The 14,992-nt window shown below is 41.7% G+C and overlaps 1 protein-coding gene across 5 annotated transcripts in view; it reads right to left on the minus strand.

Annotated features, from left to right (window-relative positions):
• Positions 1–1,822: 1,822 nt before the first annotated feature.
• The window catches only part of cpn1 (carboxypeptidase N, polypeptide 1), a 130,434-nt gene continuing 117,264 nt past the window's right edge, over positions 1,823–14,992 (minus strand). For 3 of the 5 annotated variants that reach the window (XM_065008068.1, XM_029629805.2, XM_029629803.2), the window contains 2 exons: positions 2,946–3,064; positions 1,823–2,360 (listed from right to left, as the gene is read on the minus strand). In XM_065008068.1, the coding sequence (XP_064864140.1) occupies positions 2,262–2,360; positions 2,946–3,064 (218 nt within the window). In that variant the 3' untranslated portion in view covers positions 1,823–2,261. Of the gene's footprint in view, positions 2,361–2,945; positions 3,065–6,683; positions 7,031–14,224; positions 14,277–14,992 lie in introns of those variants that run through there. The other 2 variants (XM_029629804.2, XM_029629806.2) reach the window with 2 other exon arrangements.

The raw sequence follows: 14,992 nt of genomic DNA on the forward strand, positions 1-14,992 counted from the left end.
TCGCCATTGAAAACGCATTCTCTGGAGTGATGAATCACGCTTCACCATCTGGCAGTCCGACGGACAAATCTGAGTTTGACGGATGCCAGTAGAATGCTACCTTCCCGAATTCATAGTGTCAACTGTAAAGTTTGGTGGATGAATAATAGTCTGGGGCTGTTTTTCATGGTTCGGGCTAGGCCCCTTATTTCCAGTGAAGGGAAATCTTGACGCTACAACATAGAATGACATTCTAGATTATTCTGTGCTTCCAACCTTGTGACAACAGGTTGGGAAGGCCCTTTCCTGTTTCAGCATGACAATGCTCAATGCACAAAGCAAGGTCCATACATTAATGGTTTGTCGAGATCGGTGTGGAAGAACCTGACGGGCATGCACTGAGCACTGACCTCAACCCCATCGAACACCTTTGGGATGAATTAGAACGCCGACAGCGAGCCAGGTCTAATCGCCCAACATCATTGCCCATCCTCACTAATGCTCTTGTGGCTGAATGGAAGCAGGTCCACCTAGCAATGTACCAATATCTGGTGGAAAGCCTTCCCAGAAGAGTGGAGGCTGTTGATTGATTTTGGATTGAGATGTTCAACGAGCAGGTGTCCACGTACTTTTGATCATGTAGTGTATCTGTGCTATCGCGGCGGTCACGCAATTGCATTCAGCCAAGAGTCGTTCACAATCTAGTCCAGTTGCGGCCCAAACTAATCCTTCTTCAAAGTTATCAATAAATAATTATATTTGTATGCCTAGCAATCACAAATGTACATTGTTTGAAGCACACTTGTATAAGTCTCAGTCACAATTGACAGCTCCAATAAGCCCCCTATGCTGAACGAAAGGCTCGAAAAATCATGATTCTTTTGAGTTTTTAGTTCATCATTTGCCTGTAGGGGTTCTGCTTACTCTGGGCATTACTGAATCAAATGAAATAAAGACATTGAAATGTTTTGACTGAACAAATTAAAGATGCACTTCGCAGAAATCGCTATGCAATTTCCTGGTTGCTAAAATTCTAATAGTTGGCCTAATTTCAGTTTATGTTATGAAACAAGCAAGTCTATTTGTCACGTCCTGACCTGAGTTCCTTTTTTTATGTCTCTATTTTAGTTTGGTCAGGGCGTGAGTTGGGGTGGGCATTCTATGTTTTCTATTTCTATGTGTTTGGCCTGGTATGGTTCCCAATCAGAGGCAGCTGGCAATCGTTGTCTCTTATTGAGAACCATACTTAGGCAGCCTATTTTCCCACTATGGGTTGTGGGGAGTTATTTGCTGTTTAGTGTGTGTTGCATCTGACGGAGCTGTTTCGGTTGTGCCTTTTGCTACTTTGTATTTAGTGTTCAGTTATATTTAATAAAATGCCGAACACGTACCCCGCTGCACCTTGGTCCTCACCTTCTTCCTCCAACGGCCGTTACACTATTGTAGAGAGTCATTGTACCATCTAAATTGCTGTGAAATAACTTTTCCATACCAGAAATATTGGTGGTGTAAGCTGGTGTACAAAAACGAAAGTAAAAGATGCGAAAACAAAACCTGAGAATGAAGCAAAGAAATAGCGCTGTCTACCCCTTCTTAGACTTGCTTAGAATGAGAATGACAGATCTATAACACACATTTCTATGTGAATTTGGTCAGGTTGCCCAAAAAGTTACATATTGCATCTTTAAAAAGGCAGTAAAAAAGAGCCAAACTTCCCTTCACTAAATTCCACAGTGATTTTCACATGTTGCTTCCAAACTTATTACAACGATGAAAAGAAACATTTGTTCACAAAAAATATTGTCCTATTTTTTATATTGTAAATCATAGGAATTAGCCGACATGAGTGTAGTATTCCTTTAATTAATTAAAGCTAGTATCACAATATAACATATCATATTTCATAAAACCAATTATTTCAACAATTCATCTTTATTTTTATCTTTAAATAATTGTTTATCTTTATAGTATTGAAATTATGCACTATGCTGCTATATAGATATTTTTGCACATCAATTTCAATGACTAATAATTAAAGTAAAGCATTTACCACCTTTTATTGTTGATTCATTTCATGAAATTACTGGAAATCTATGTATTCTTTTTACTCAAAATGTGAACATGAAAACTGTCCTTGAAAATCACAAAATTATAGCGCTCATACAGGAGTAAATCAGGCTTACAAAATAGGTGTATCTTTAAGTGACATTTATTACACATTGTCAATTGTTCCCTCTGCGTGGACATGTGGGCGTGTTCTTTGTTTATCTCACACCCATGTCTCATCTTGGGCCCACCTTAGCTGAGGAGAGGTTTTTCTTGCTGTGGTGGGACTGTGTCAGATTTGTGTCTTTTGGTGCCACTTTCAGGTAAAAGTGCAACTGCAATGAGTAAGAAAATAGAACATTGAATTTGAGAGACAGACTTGCAAAACCAAATGAAATTAAAGACATCCCCCGGAACTTTGACAACTAGTAAGTTTTTTTTAAACCACCCGCTTTGGTCTGGATGTGTCAATGTGTCGTTCATATATGCATAATCTATGAGCAGATTTACTGTTTTTCCTCAATTAGCCACAAAATCCCTAGTTTGAAAGTTACTGTTCACTGGAAGCTGTGCAGCGCAATTTTCCCAACATTTTCCTCCACATGGGCCAGCCCCCTAGCAATTAGAGTTCTAGCCAATGAGCTTCAGCCCCCTGCCATTTGAGTGACAGCTAGCAAGATACCCACACAGCAGAGTCAGACAGAGAGATCAATGACGTGGTGCACATACAGCATCTGCAAATATGTGATGTAGTACTCAATTTTCGGGGACCAGTTTTGACTTGTGAGTTAAACTTTCAGATCTACTGGCTAAAAAGTGTACAAAAGTACAGGAGGAACTCTTTAAACAAAAATTGTTTTAAGGCTGATATCATGCCTAACATTTGAATAAACTCTCATTCTCCTCTCACACAGTCTCACCTGTATAGCCTCAGCAGGTCCCACTGTCACCGTGCTGGTAGAGGGCAAGTATCCTGATGTTGATGCTGTCACAGTGTAGGTGCCTGGTAACAGCAATCTGAAGTAGTCTCCATCCACACCTCAAAGACAACATACAAGTAACATAGGTTCAGTGTACACTCCTGAAAAATACAACAGCTTGTGGCTGCCATGACAGCCTGAACTAAGGGTATGGCCACATTGAGATTTTGTGTACAAAAATTGTGGATGGAACCAATGCTTTTTCAATGGCAATCATCTGTTGCCAGAATGACAACGGAGATGATTGTCCGACAATGTCTGCAACTCATCTGCAAAAATTGAGATGAGCTGAACTTTTGACAGACAATGATACACATCATATACTGTACACGATTTCATCGCCGTTCATGAATCTCAGTATGGCCGTACCCTAGTTACCAGGAGCAATTAAAAATAATTAGGTCCTACTTGAATTTGTCCTCAAAATATGTGGTTATTATGGAGAATGCCCTGTTAGAACAAAAGTAGTGTAGACACTGCAGGTTTACTCAAAATCTTTACTCCATATTCGGGTGTTAGCTCGTTTTTCAAAAAGAGCCATCCTGTCCATCCCTCGTCCTCCGCAAATGATTATTCTAGAGTAAGCAAATTGACTGTGCTAGGATTGCTAGAATGCTTCTTATTTATTTTTACATTTGGAAATGGTTTTTAATTTTATATAATGTGGTTGTTATGACACTCTAAAACGCTGCACTCTAAAAAAGAAGGCGTTAAAAACAAGCCAAGTTGGGATATTTGGTAACCCAGTGCAAGATAAATATTGGACAGAACACACACTGTGTTAGTTTGACCTAGCCAGTTGACCTAGCCAGTTGGGTTGTGTGAATAACCCAACATATAACCATAATTTGCTTTTTTTCCCACTTTCACGCTGGGTTAGCCAAGCAGCAGGCTCTTTTTGAATATAATCCTTAGATTATTTTCAGGAGGCAAAAAAAATATGGGGACGGAATTATGCAGACAATTACATTGATAGAAGCCACAATCTATCTGAAATATTAAAATTGATCTACCCCCTCCCAAAAATATATTTATATACAGTACCAGTCAAACGTTTGGACACACCTACTCATTCAAGAGTTATTTTCTTTATTTTTACTGTTTTCTACATTGTAGAAAATAAAAACTATATAGTAGCCAAAAAAGTGTTAAGCAAATGAAAATATACTTTATATTCTTCAAAGTAGCCACCCTTTGCCTTGATGACAGCTTTGCACACTCTTGGCATTCTCTCAACCAGCTTCAGCTGGAATGAGTTCCTACATATGCTGAGCACTTGTTGGCTGCTTTTCCTTCACTCTGTGGTTCAACTCATCCAAAACCACCTCAATTGGGTTGAGGATGGGTGGTTGTGGAGACCAGGTCATCTGATGCAGCACTCTCCTTGGTCAAATAGCTCTTACACAGACTGGAGGTGTGTTTTGGGTCATTGTCCTGTTGAAAAACACATGATAGTCCCACATCGCGCAAACCAGATGGGATTGTTTATCAGATGGGATTGTGTATAGCTGCAGAATGATGTGGTAGCCATGCTGGTTAAGTGTGCATTGAATTCTAAATATATCACCTACAGAGTCACCAGCTAAGCACCCCCACACACCTCCTCTATGCTTCACGGTGGGAACCACACATGTGGAGATCATCTGTTCACCTACTCATCAGACCAAAGGACAGATTTCCACCGGTTTAATGTCCATTGCTCGTGTTTCTTGGCCCAATCAAGTCTCTTATTATTATTGGTGGTGGTTTCTTTGCAGCAATTCAACCATGAAGGTCTGATTCACAGTCTCCTCAGACAGCTGATGTTGAGATCTATCTTTTACTTGAACTCTGTGAAGCATTTATTTGTCCCGCAATTTCTGAGACTCTAATGACCTTAACCTCTGCAGTAGAGGTAACTCTGGATATTCCTTTCCTGTGGCGGTCCTCATGAGGGCCAGTTTCATCATAGCGCTTGATGGTTTTTGCGAATGCACTTGAAGAAACTTTCAAAGTTCTTTAAAGTTTCCGGATTGACTGACCTTCATGTCTTAAAGTAATGATGGACTGTCATTTCTATTTGCTTATTCTAGCTGTATTTGCAATGTATTTGCCTCAATATTTGCCATCTTCTGGATACCATCCCTACACAACTGATTGACTCAAATGCATTAAGGAAATCAATTCTACAAATTACCTTTTAACAAGGCACACCTGTTCACTGAAATGCATTCCAGGTGACTACCTCATGAAGCTGGTTGAGAGAATGCTAAGAGTGTGCAAAGCTGTCATCAAGGCAAAGGGAGGCTACTTTGAAGAATGTAGAATATATTTTTATTTGTTTTACACTTTTTTGGTTACTACTTAATTCCATGTGTTATTTCATAGTTTTGATTATTCATTACTCTACTATATATACACAGTACCAGTCAAATGTTTGGACACACCTACTAATTTCAGGGTTTTTGTTTATTTTTGCTATTTTCTACATAGGACATCTATAAGCCTCATGAAGCCTCTAAACCAGCAGTGTTCAACAATAACATGTGATAACTATACAGCAGAATGGATGAACAGCAATGACGTTTACTCTCACAGGTGGCCAGAAATAACTACCTGCAAGCCACGCCCCCATTCTTCAAATCTGACCCACTGGATCATATCTCAATAACCCAGCATCAATAACCCAACCTGGCTCTTTCCCAACTAAGTGGCCCAATGCTTGCACGTGAGTAGCAGTTATTGGCTGTTACGTTAAGAATTTCTGCCTCTGTTTGAAGGTGCTTATATGGCTTGGGGGCAGTATTTCGACATCTGAATGAGAAGCGTGCCCAAAGTAAACTGCCTGTTACTCAGGCCCAGAAGCTAGGATTTGCATATAATTGGAGATTTGGATAGAAAACACTCTAAAGTTTCCAAAACTGTTAACATATGGCAGGCGAAAACCTGAAGAAAATCCATCCAGGAAGTGGAATATTTGTGTAGTAGTATTTGTGTTTAGTTTTCAATTGTATCTTTTATGAATGTTTATTATGTGTCACGGCTCGTTGGAATGCATGGACTAAAACGCAGGGTGGTAAGTGTTCATGATAAATGTAATACTCAAAACACTCGAACAAAATAACAAAGCGGGAAAACTGAAATGGTCCTGTCAGGTGCAGACACTAAACAGAAAACAACTACCCACCAAACACAGATGGGGAAAAGGATACCTAAGTATGATTCCCTATCAGAGACAACGATAGACAGCTGCCTCTGATTGGGAACCACACTCGGCCAAAAACAAAGAAATAGAAAACATAGAAATAAAGAAACTAGAATGCCCACCCTAGTCACACCCTGGCCTAACCTGAATAGAGAAGGTGTGGACTCCGGCCGCAAAACCTGACTCTAAAGGGGAGGGTCCGGGTGGGCATCTCTTCGCGGCGGTGGCTCCGGTGCGGGAGGTAGTCCCCCCTCCACCCGCAGATCCCTTCGCTTTGGTGGCGGCCCTGGTGCATGGACCTTCACTGGAGGAACCAAGCCACGGACCTTCACTGGAGGAACCAAGCCACGGACCTTCACTGGAGGAACCAAGCCACCGATCGTCTCAGGCGGAACCGGGACCGGGGCCCGTCGCCGGAGGCTCCGGACCGGGGGCCCGTCGCCGGAGGCCGTCGCCGGAGGCTCCGGACCGGAGGCCGTCGCCGCAGGCTCCGGACCGGAGGCCGTCGCCGCAGGCTCCGGACAGGGGAACGTCACTGGAGGCTCCGGACCGCGGATCAACGTTGGAGGCTTCGTGCCATGGATCCTCACTGCAGGCTCCGGGCCATGGATCATCACTGGAGGCTTCGAACGTGGAGCCGGAACAGGTCTCACCGGACTGAGGAGACGTACTGGAGGCCTGGTACGTGGAACCGGAACAGGTCTCACCGGACTGGGGAGATGTAACTGTAAGCCTGGTGCGTGGAGCAGGCACCGGATACATGTAAACTTCTGATTGTAAACCTCTGACCCACTGGAATTGTGATACAGTGTGTGTCAGGAAGTTGTTGGAGTTTGGCCCCCTGAAATGTAAAATCCCGTTGCAGATTTATCTTTATTTCTGAACTTTTTTTCCATTTGTTTTAAAACAGACAAAAATACAAACTTGGTAAAGTCGTGTGGTTCTCTGTCTCTGTGAAATAATCTGTCTGTAAACAATTGTTGGAAAAATTACTTGTGTCATGCACAAAGTAGATGTCCCAACAGACTTGCCAAAACTATAGTTTGTTAACAAGAAATTTGTGGAGTGGTTGAAAAACTAGTTGTAATGACTCCAACCTAAGTGTATGTAAACTTCCGACTTCAACTGTAAGTACTTGGTAGTCATTCAGTATATAATTTAAAGTGTTAAAGATGCTTTATGCAGAAATCGTTCTTCCATTTCCTGGTTGCTAAGCAAATATTGTGTAGCTGAAAATTGTACCATCTAAAACGCTGTGAAATGTATTTTTCTTAACCAAAAATATAATATAGCTGCTTGAATCTGGTGTACAAAAAGATGCAAAAACTATTCCTAAAAATGGTAAGCATAGAAATGTCGGGTCGCCCAAAAAATGACATATTGCAGCTTTAATTGTTTGTAGATACAGTAGTAGATATTGTTAGTGTTGTTTCCTCTGTCTCTTTCCTCTCTCTCCCTGTGTGTGTGTGTGTGTGTGTGTGTGTGTGTGTGTATTCACAGACAAAGCGATAAGCTTGTTGGGGATGAACTGGGAGCACAGTGCTATAGTGGTGGGACAGCGGAGTTGGCAACAGAGAGGGCTTCGTCCTGGGCCCTATACTACGAATCAGGTTTGAGAAGGTAGAGAAGTAACTTCTGTCAACACACACACTCTTGGCAGGTTTGTTGTGGTTTGATCATGCTATTTTTTTAATAAATTGTACTGGATAGACCTGAGCTCTGACGCCTGTTCATGATTATTTTAGTGACAGAACTCAGGCTATCGTAATTGATGGGTTTGTGTCTGAATTTTTAGAAGTACATAAAGGTGTACCACAGGTCAATTTTGGGACCTGTTCTCTTCACTATTTATATAAAAACCTTTGATCAATATGTTAAAAATGTTAACGTTAATCTACTGATGATATGCTATTGCTCCGACTGTTAATCTGGCTGTGTCAAATCTACAGTCAGATTTTATAGCCATGCAGGAATCACTTGCTTATTTAGGGTCTAAACAAAATACTTTTTTTTTTACTCTCGTAAGAATGTTTCAGATGAACTACATGTTCACTCATTAGACAGTTCTCCAATCGAATCTATTCCCGTATATAAATACTTACGCATTTGGATTGATATGGATTTGACGCCCAAAAAACATATAGATGAGCTGGTAGAACGCTAAGGACGCTATTTTTGGCTGGTGTTAAGGTGACACTAGTGTCAAATGCACATTAGTTTGAAATTTCGTCTTGTAAAAACTATCGCACTGGCTTTTTCCAGCCCTAAATCCAGGTTTGTCAATTTACCTGCGTGTGTTTGTATTTATTATGGATCTCCATTAACTTCTTGCGTTGAGCCATCCCGGATCCGGGATCGTGACTACAGCCTCAAGCCCATTACCATAACGCAACGTTAACTATTCATAAAAATCGCAAATGAAATGAAATCAATATGCTAGCTCTCAAGCTTAGCCTTTTGTTAACAACACTGTCATCTCAGATTTTCAAAAATATGCTTCTCAACCATTGCAAAACAAGCATTTGTGTAACACTATTGATAGCCTAGCATAGGATTATGCCTGGCATTCAGCATGCAACATTTTCACAAAAACCAGAAAAGCATTCAAATAAAATCATTTACCTTTGAAGAACTTCAGATGTTGTCTATGAGGAGACTCTCAGTTAAATAGCAAATGTTCAGTTTTTACAAAAATATTATTTGTGTTGACAAATCGCTCCGTTTTCTTCATCACGTTTGGGTAAGAACAAAAAAAAAAAAGTCATTAAAACGCGAACTTTTTTCCAAATTAACTCCATAATAATCGACAGAAACATGGCAAACGATGTTTAGAATCAATCCTCAAGGTGTTTTTCACATATCTATCAATGATAAATCCTTCGTGGCAGTTGACTTTCTCTTCTGAAGAAATGGAACGCGCATGGACCTAGAGATTACGCAATAATTTCGACACAGGACACCGGGCGGACACCTGGTAAATGTAGTCTCTTATGGTCAATCTTCCAATGATATGCCTACAAATACGTCACAATGCTGCAGACACCTTGGAGAAACGACAGGCTCATTTCTGGCGCATTCACAGCCATATAAGGAGACATTGGAACACAAGCGTCTTCAGAATCTGGGGCATTTCCTGTATGAAACTTCATCTTGGTTTCGCCTGTAGCATTAGTTCTGGGGCACTCACAGATAATATCTTTGCAGTTTTGGAAACGTCCGAGTTTTTTCTTTCCAAAGCTTCCAAAGCAAGTCGAGCATCTTTTCGTGACAAAATATCTGGTTTAAAACGGGAACGTTTTTTATCCAAAAATGTAAAGAGCGCCCCCTATCTCGAAGAAGTTAAACTGCCTATTTCTCAGGCCCAGAAGCTAGAATATGCATATAATTGTCAGATTAGGATAGGAAACGCTCTAAAGTTTCCAAAACTGTCAAGATATTGTCTGTGAGAATAACAGAACTGATATTGCAGGAACAAACCTAAGGAAAATCCAACCCGGAAGTGCTGTTTTTCCTGAAAGCTCTCTGTTCCATTGCCTGCCTTCGCTCCATTTAAAGGGATATCAACGAGATTCCCCATGGTTTGAACAGTCTTTAGACATAGTTTCAGGCTTTTATTTTGAAAAAATGAGCGAGAAAGATCACATTACGTCAGTGGATGGCTGGGTGCCAGCAGTCTTTTGCATGCGCAACAGCTTGGAGCAGACATTTCTTTCTCTCTCCTATTGAAGAAGCAACAGTCCCGGTTGAAAAATGTTGCGATTATATATCGTAAAAACAACATGAGGATTGATTATAAAAAATGTTTGACATGTTTCTATGAACTTTACGGATACTATTTGACATTTTCTTCTGCAATGTCGTGACCGCTCGAGCCTGTGGATTTCTGAACTTAACGCACCAACCAAATGGAGGTATTTTGGATATAAAATAATCTTTATGGAACAAAAAATGTATTGTGTAACTGGGAGTCTCGTGAGTGCAAACATCCGAAGATCATCAAAGGTAAGCGATTTAATTTATTGCTTTTCTGACCTATCTACTTGGCTGCTAGCTGTTTGTAATATTTTGTCTACTGAGAGAGATGTCCTTACATAATCTCTTGGTATGCTTTCCCCGAAAAGCTTTATTGAAATCTGATTCGCCAGGTGGATTAACAACAAGCTAAACCGTGTTTTGCTATATTGCACTTGTGATTTCATGAAAATTAAATAATTTTAAGTTATTTAATGGAATTTGGCACTCTGCAATTCAGTGGATGTTGACGAAAAAGATCCCGCTAACGGAATGGTGCATCAAGAAGTTAACAATTGAAACAGTCAGTTTCTGAATAGGTGCATTCTTATGAATAAACGATTTAATAAATGTGTCACGTCTGCTCCCGCTCCCCCTCTCTGGCTCCAGGCTGCTCATCATTACGCACATCTGTCACCATCGTTATGCGCACTAGCGCTTCATTGGACTCACCTGGACTCCATCACATCATTGATTGCCTTCCCTATATTTGTCACTTCCAGAGGTTCATCCCTGTGTCTGCATTGATGTTTTTTTGCTTCTCTTATATATCCTCTCCTGTGGTAGAGAAGGGGGGGTCTCTGGCTATCTGTCGGCCATTGCCAAGCTGATCTGGCACCTTTGATCCTCACCAAGGAGAGAGTCATGACAGATGATTTTTACTCACTGGGCTTCAGCACTCGGCAGTCCCGTTCTGTGAGCTTGTGTGGCCTACCACTTTGAGGCTGAACCATTGTTGCTTCGAGACATTTCAACTTCACAATAACAGCACTTACAGTTGACCGGGGCAGCTCTAGCAGGGCAGAAATTTGATTAACTGACTTGTTGGAACGATGGCATCCTATGACAGTGCCACATTGAAAGTCACAGAGCTCTTCAGTAAGGCCATTCTACTGTCAATGTTTGTCTATAAAGATTGTATACACCTGTCAGCAATGGTTGTAGCTCAAATAGCAGAATTCACTCATTTGAAGTAGTGTCCACATACTTTGTATATATAGTGTATATATACAGTACCAGTCAAACGTTTGGACTCATTCTAGGGTTTTTGAGTGGCCAGGAAAAAAGCCATTGCTTAAAGAAAAAAAATAAGCAAAAGCATGTGACTAAGCTAAATAAAAATAAACTATACCATGAAACAAAGATAAATGATATAAAGAATGACAGCAAAAAGCTTTGGAGCACCGTAAATTAATTTTTTGGGGAAAATGCCAACTCGACTGCATCATTCATTGAATCGGATGGCTCATTTATCACAAAACACACTGATATTGCCAACTACTTCAATTACCTTTTCATTGGCAAGATAAACAAACTTAGGGATGACATGCCAGCAACAAAACGCTGACACTACACATCCAAGTATATCTGACCAAATTATGAAAGACAAGAATTGTATTTTTAAATTCCATAAAGTCAATGTGGAAGAGGTGAAACAATTATTGTTGTCTATCAACAATGACAAGCCATCAGGGTCTGAAAATCATGGTGGGAAGAATACTGAGGATAATAGTGGACGATATTGCCACTCCTATTTGCCACATCTTCAATTTAAGCCTACTAGAAAGTGTGTGCCCTCAGGCCTTGAGGGAAGCTAAAGTCATTCCTCTACCCAAGAATAGTAAAGCGCCCCTTACTGGCACAAATAGGGTTTCCAACCCCTAGTAAACTTCTGGAAGAAAATTGTGTTCGACCAGATACAATGCTATGTCACAGTAAACCAATTGAAAACAGACTTTCAGCACACATTTAGGGAAGGACACTCAACAAGCACAGCACTTACACACATGACTGTTGATAGGCTGAGAGAAATTGATGATACAATTGTGGGGGCTGTCTTATTAGACTTCAGTGCAGCTTTTGACATTCTCGATCATAGTCTGCTGCTGGAAAAACGTATGTGTTATGGCTTTACATCCCCTGCTATAATATGGATAAAGAGTTACTTGTCTAACAGAACACAGAGGGTGTTCTTTAATGGAAGCCTCTCAAACATAATCCAGGTGGAAGCAGGAATTCCCCAGGGTATCTGTTTAGGCCCTTGATTTTTAAAATTCTTTACTAACGACATGCCACTGGCTCTGAGTAAGGCTTAAGATGGGGAGAAGTCCGTCCATAATAAAGAGCTGCTCTGCCTTCTAAACAACACTATCAACAAGGCAGGTCTTACAGGCCCTGGTTTTGTCGCACCTGGACTACTGTTCAGTCAGGTGCCACAAAGAGGGACATGCGGAAATTGCAGTTGACTCAGAACAGGGCAGCATGGCTGGCCCTTAAAAGTACACGGAGAGCTAACATTAATGACATGCATGTCAATCTCTCATGGCTCAAAGTGGAAGAGAGATTGACTTCCTCATTACTTGTTTTTGTAAGAGGTGTTGATATGTTTAATTCACCGAGCTATCTATTTGAATTACTGGCACATATTTACCCCAAAAGACATGCCATAAGAGATCGCTTCATAGTCCCCAAGTCCAGAACAGAATTTGGGAGGCGCACAGTACTACATAGAGCCATGACTACATGGAACTCTATTCCACATCAAGTAACTGATACAAGCAGTAAAATTAGATAAAAAACAGATAGAAATACACCTTATATGAAGCAAAACATACATAGGTACAGACACATGCATACACACACGATAACATACACACACGTACAGTATGGATTTTGTATTGTAGATATGTGGAAGTGGAGGGTCCCAAGGATGCCATTTATGGAGTCTCACCCAAGGGCTAAAAGGACAGTGAGCTCTTTATGAAATGGCTGGCCTTCTTTGTGAAGCATGCCCCTGCTGAGAGGCCCCTTCTCCTCATAATGGATCAGCATGAGACGCATGCATCCAGGGATGTGGTCAGGTTCTACCGGGAGAACATGGTGGAGGTGGTGTTGCTGCCATCCCATGTGATGTAGCAGCCACTGGACATCAGTGTCTTTGGCCCCCTGAAGTCGGTTTTCACCACCAACGCAGCACGCCTGAGCCTGGTGCGGGGGGATGTTGCCATCGGCAAGAAACACTTTTCTGCCATGCTGCACCAGGCCTACCCCAAGGCGGAGAGCAGTGAAAACATCAAGGGTGGGTTCAGGAAGGCTGGGAATTTCCCCTGAACCGGAAGGCCTATGACCACACCCAGATAGTGAGGATCGCAGTGGCCCCCACAGCAACAACCTCCGCGACCCCCACCACCGCCCCCACAGCAGCGACCCTGGCGGCTCCTACAGCAGTGAACACTGCAATTCCAGCAGCATCAACCCCATCCCCTGTGCGTTGTCTCAGTGAGGCTGGCAAACGTCCTGATGCCTCCCATCTTGGCAAACAAGTTTATTCAGCAGCAGCCGACGTGAAGAGCAGACTTCCCCTGCCAGCTTGGGTCATCACCGCTGACGACTTCAATGAAATGCTCATCAAGCAGGACCAGGAGAAGGACAAGGAGGATGCAAATCAGAGGAGGCAGGAGGACCTGCACAGGAAGAGGGAGGATCTGCAGAGGAAGAAGCAGGAGTTGCAAAGGAAGAGAGGAGAACAAGAAATGCATGGCTGAGGTGCAGGTAGCAGACCTCGCTGGGGGGCACTGCGCCATCTGCCGCAACATCGAGCCATTAACAAGTGGGTGTAGTGTGAGTTCTCCCTGCTCTGGTTCCATCTCCAGTGCCTGGATTTGGAGGTGGTGCCAGAGGATGTCTGGTACTGTCCCAAGTTCAGCCTCAGCAAGGAGCTGTAGAAAGAAGTGCCCCCATGTCCCCCCACACTGTCATCCACTGAACATTTAGTAACTATTTTTGTGAATTGTTTTTTTTGTACAACCAATATGTTTTTATTCCAATCAGCTGTTTTATTCCAATCAGTTATTCCAATAGATTTATTCCAATCAGTTGTTTTATTACAATACGTTTTTTTGGGTGGCATTGGATCAGCGTTCTCGTCGCGCCTCCTGTCAGTGCCTGTTTACAGGGAAGCCAATGGTCCAAAAACATTTAATAGTTCATAACTATAGCAGTTTGGTGACATGTAAAGGCTTACCGAACTGGCTGTGCACTTTGGTCTTTTAGGGAGTCCCCGGTCATTTTCTTCACTTGAACAGAAAAAGAGGCATGCAGGAATGTCGCATCTCATTTTGGATTAGAGCATGTCATGTGAAAATGAGTTTAATAGATAGCACACGTGAGAATTTCGGACATGCGTTATTGCACACATGAGATTTCACACTTAAGTTATTGAACACACAGCACTCATGAATAGGTTGGCACAGCAAAGGTATTGAAAACATTAACATAGCAAAGGTGAGAGAGAAAAAAAACTAAAGCTCTGTCAGCAGATTTGCTTGTGTAAATGCAGATCAGAGGTTGGCACAGTTGTATTCTTTTTAAGATTCTGCACATCACAGTCTTGTGCAATTCATGATTGATTGATTCATTGTTTGTGTTATTGATGACCAGATTGTAATTAGCACCCTACTAATGAAATATTAGTTTAATATTAGCCATGCGAGAGAAGGGCTACCCCTGGTGGAAGGAGGCTGTATGGAACAAAATGAGTCTTGACGCGCCACAATGTAACGTACCGTGTCAGAGGGGTCCGTTTTTACACCTTCTCAAAAACTATTTGTACATTACCATGTCAATTAACGCTGAATCGAAACTTCGTTCACACCCCGGATTTTGATGCCAACACAGTCACTACAGTCCCAAATTTGTACGGAATTGGGTTAGTCACCGTTAAACACCTTGCTCTACTTATGTTAATCGGCGTATGGTTGAAATCAAATTAAGCATACGCTGATTAAAACAC

The sequence above is a fragment of the Oncorhynchus nerka genome, linkage group LG23, assembly GCF_034236695.1.
Source record: "Oncorhynchus nerka isolate Pitt River linkage group LG23, Oner_Uvic_2.0, whole genome shotgun sequence".
In the NCBI taxonomy this organism is placed as follows: domain Eukaryota; kingdom Metazoa; phylum Chordata; class Actinopteri; order Salmoniformes; family Salmonidae; genus Oncorhynchus; species Oncorhynchus nerka.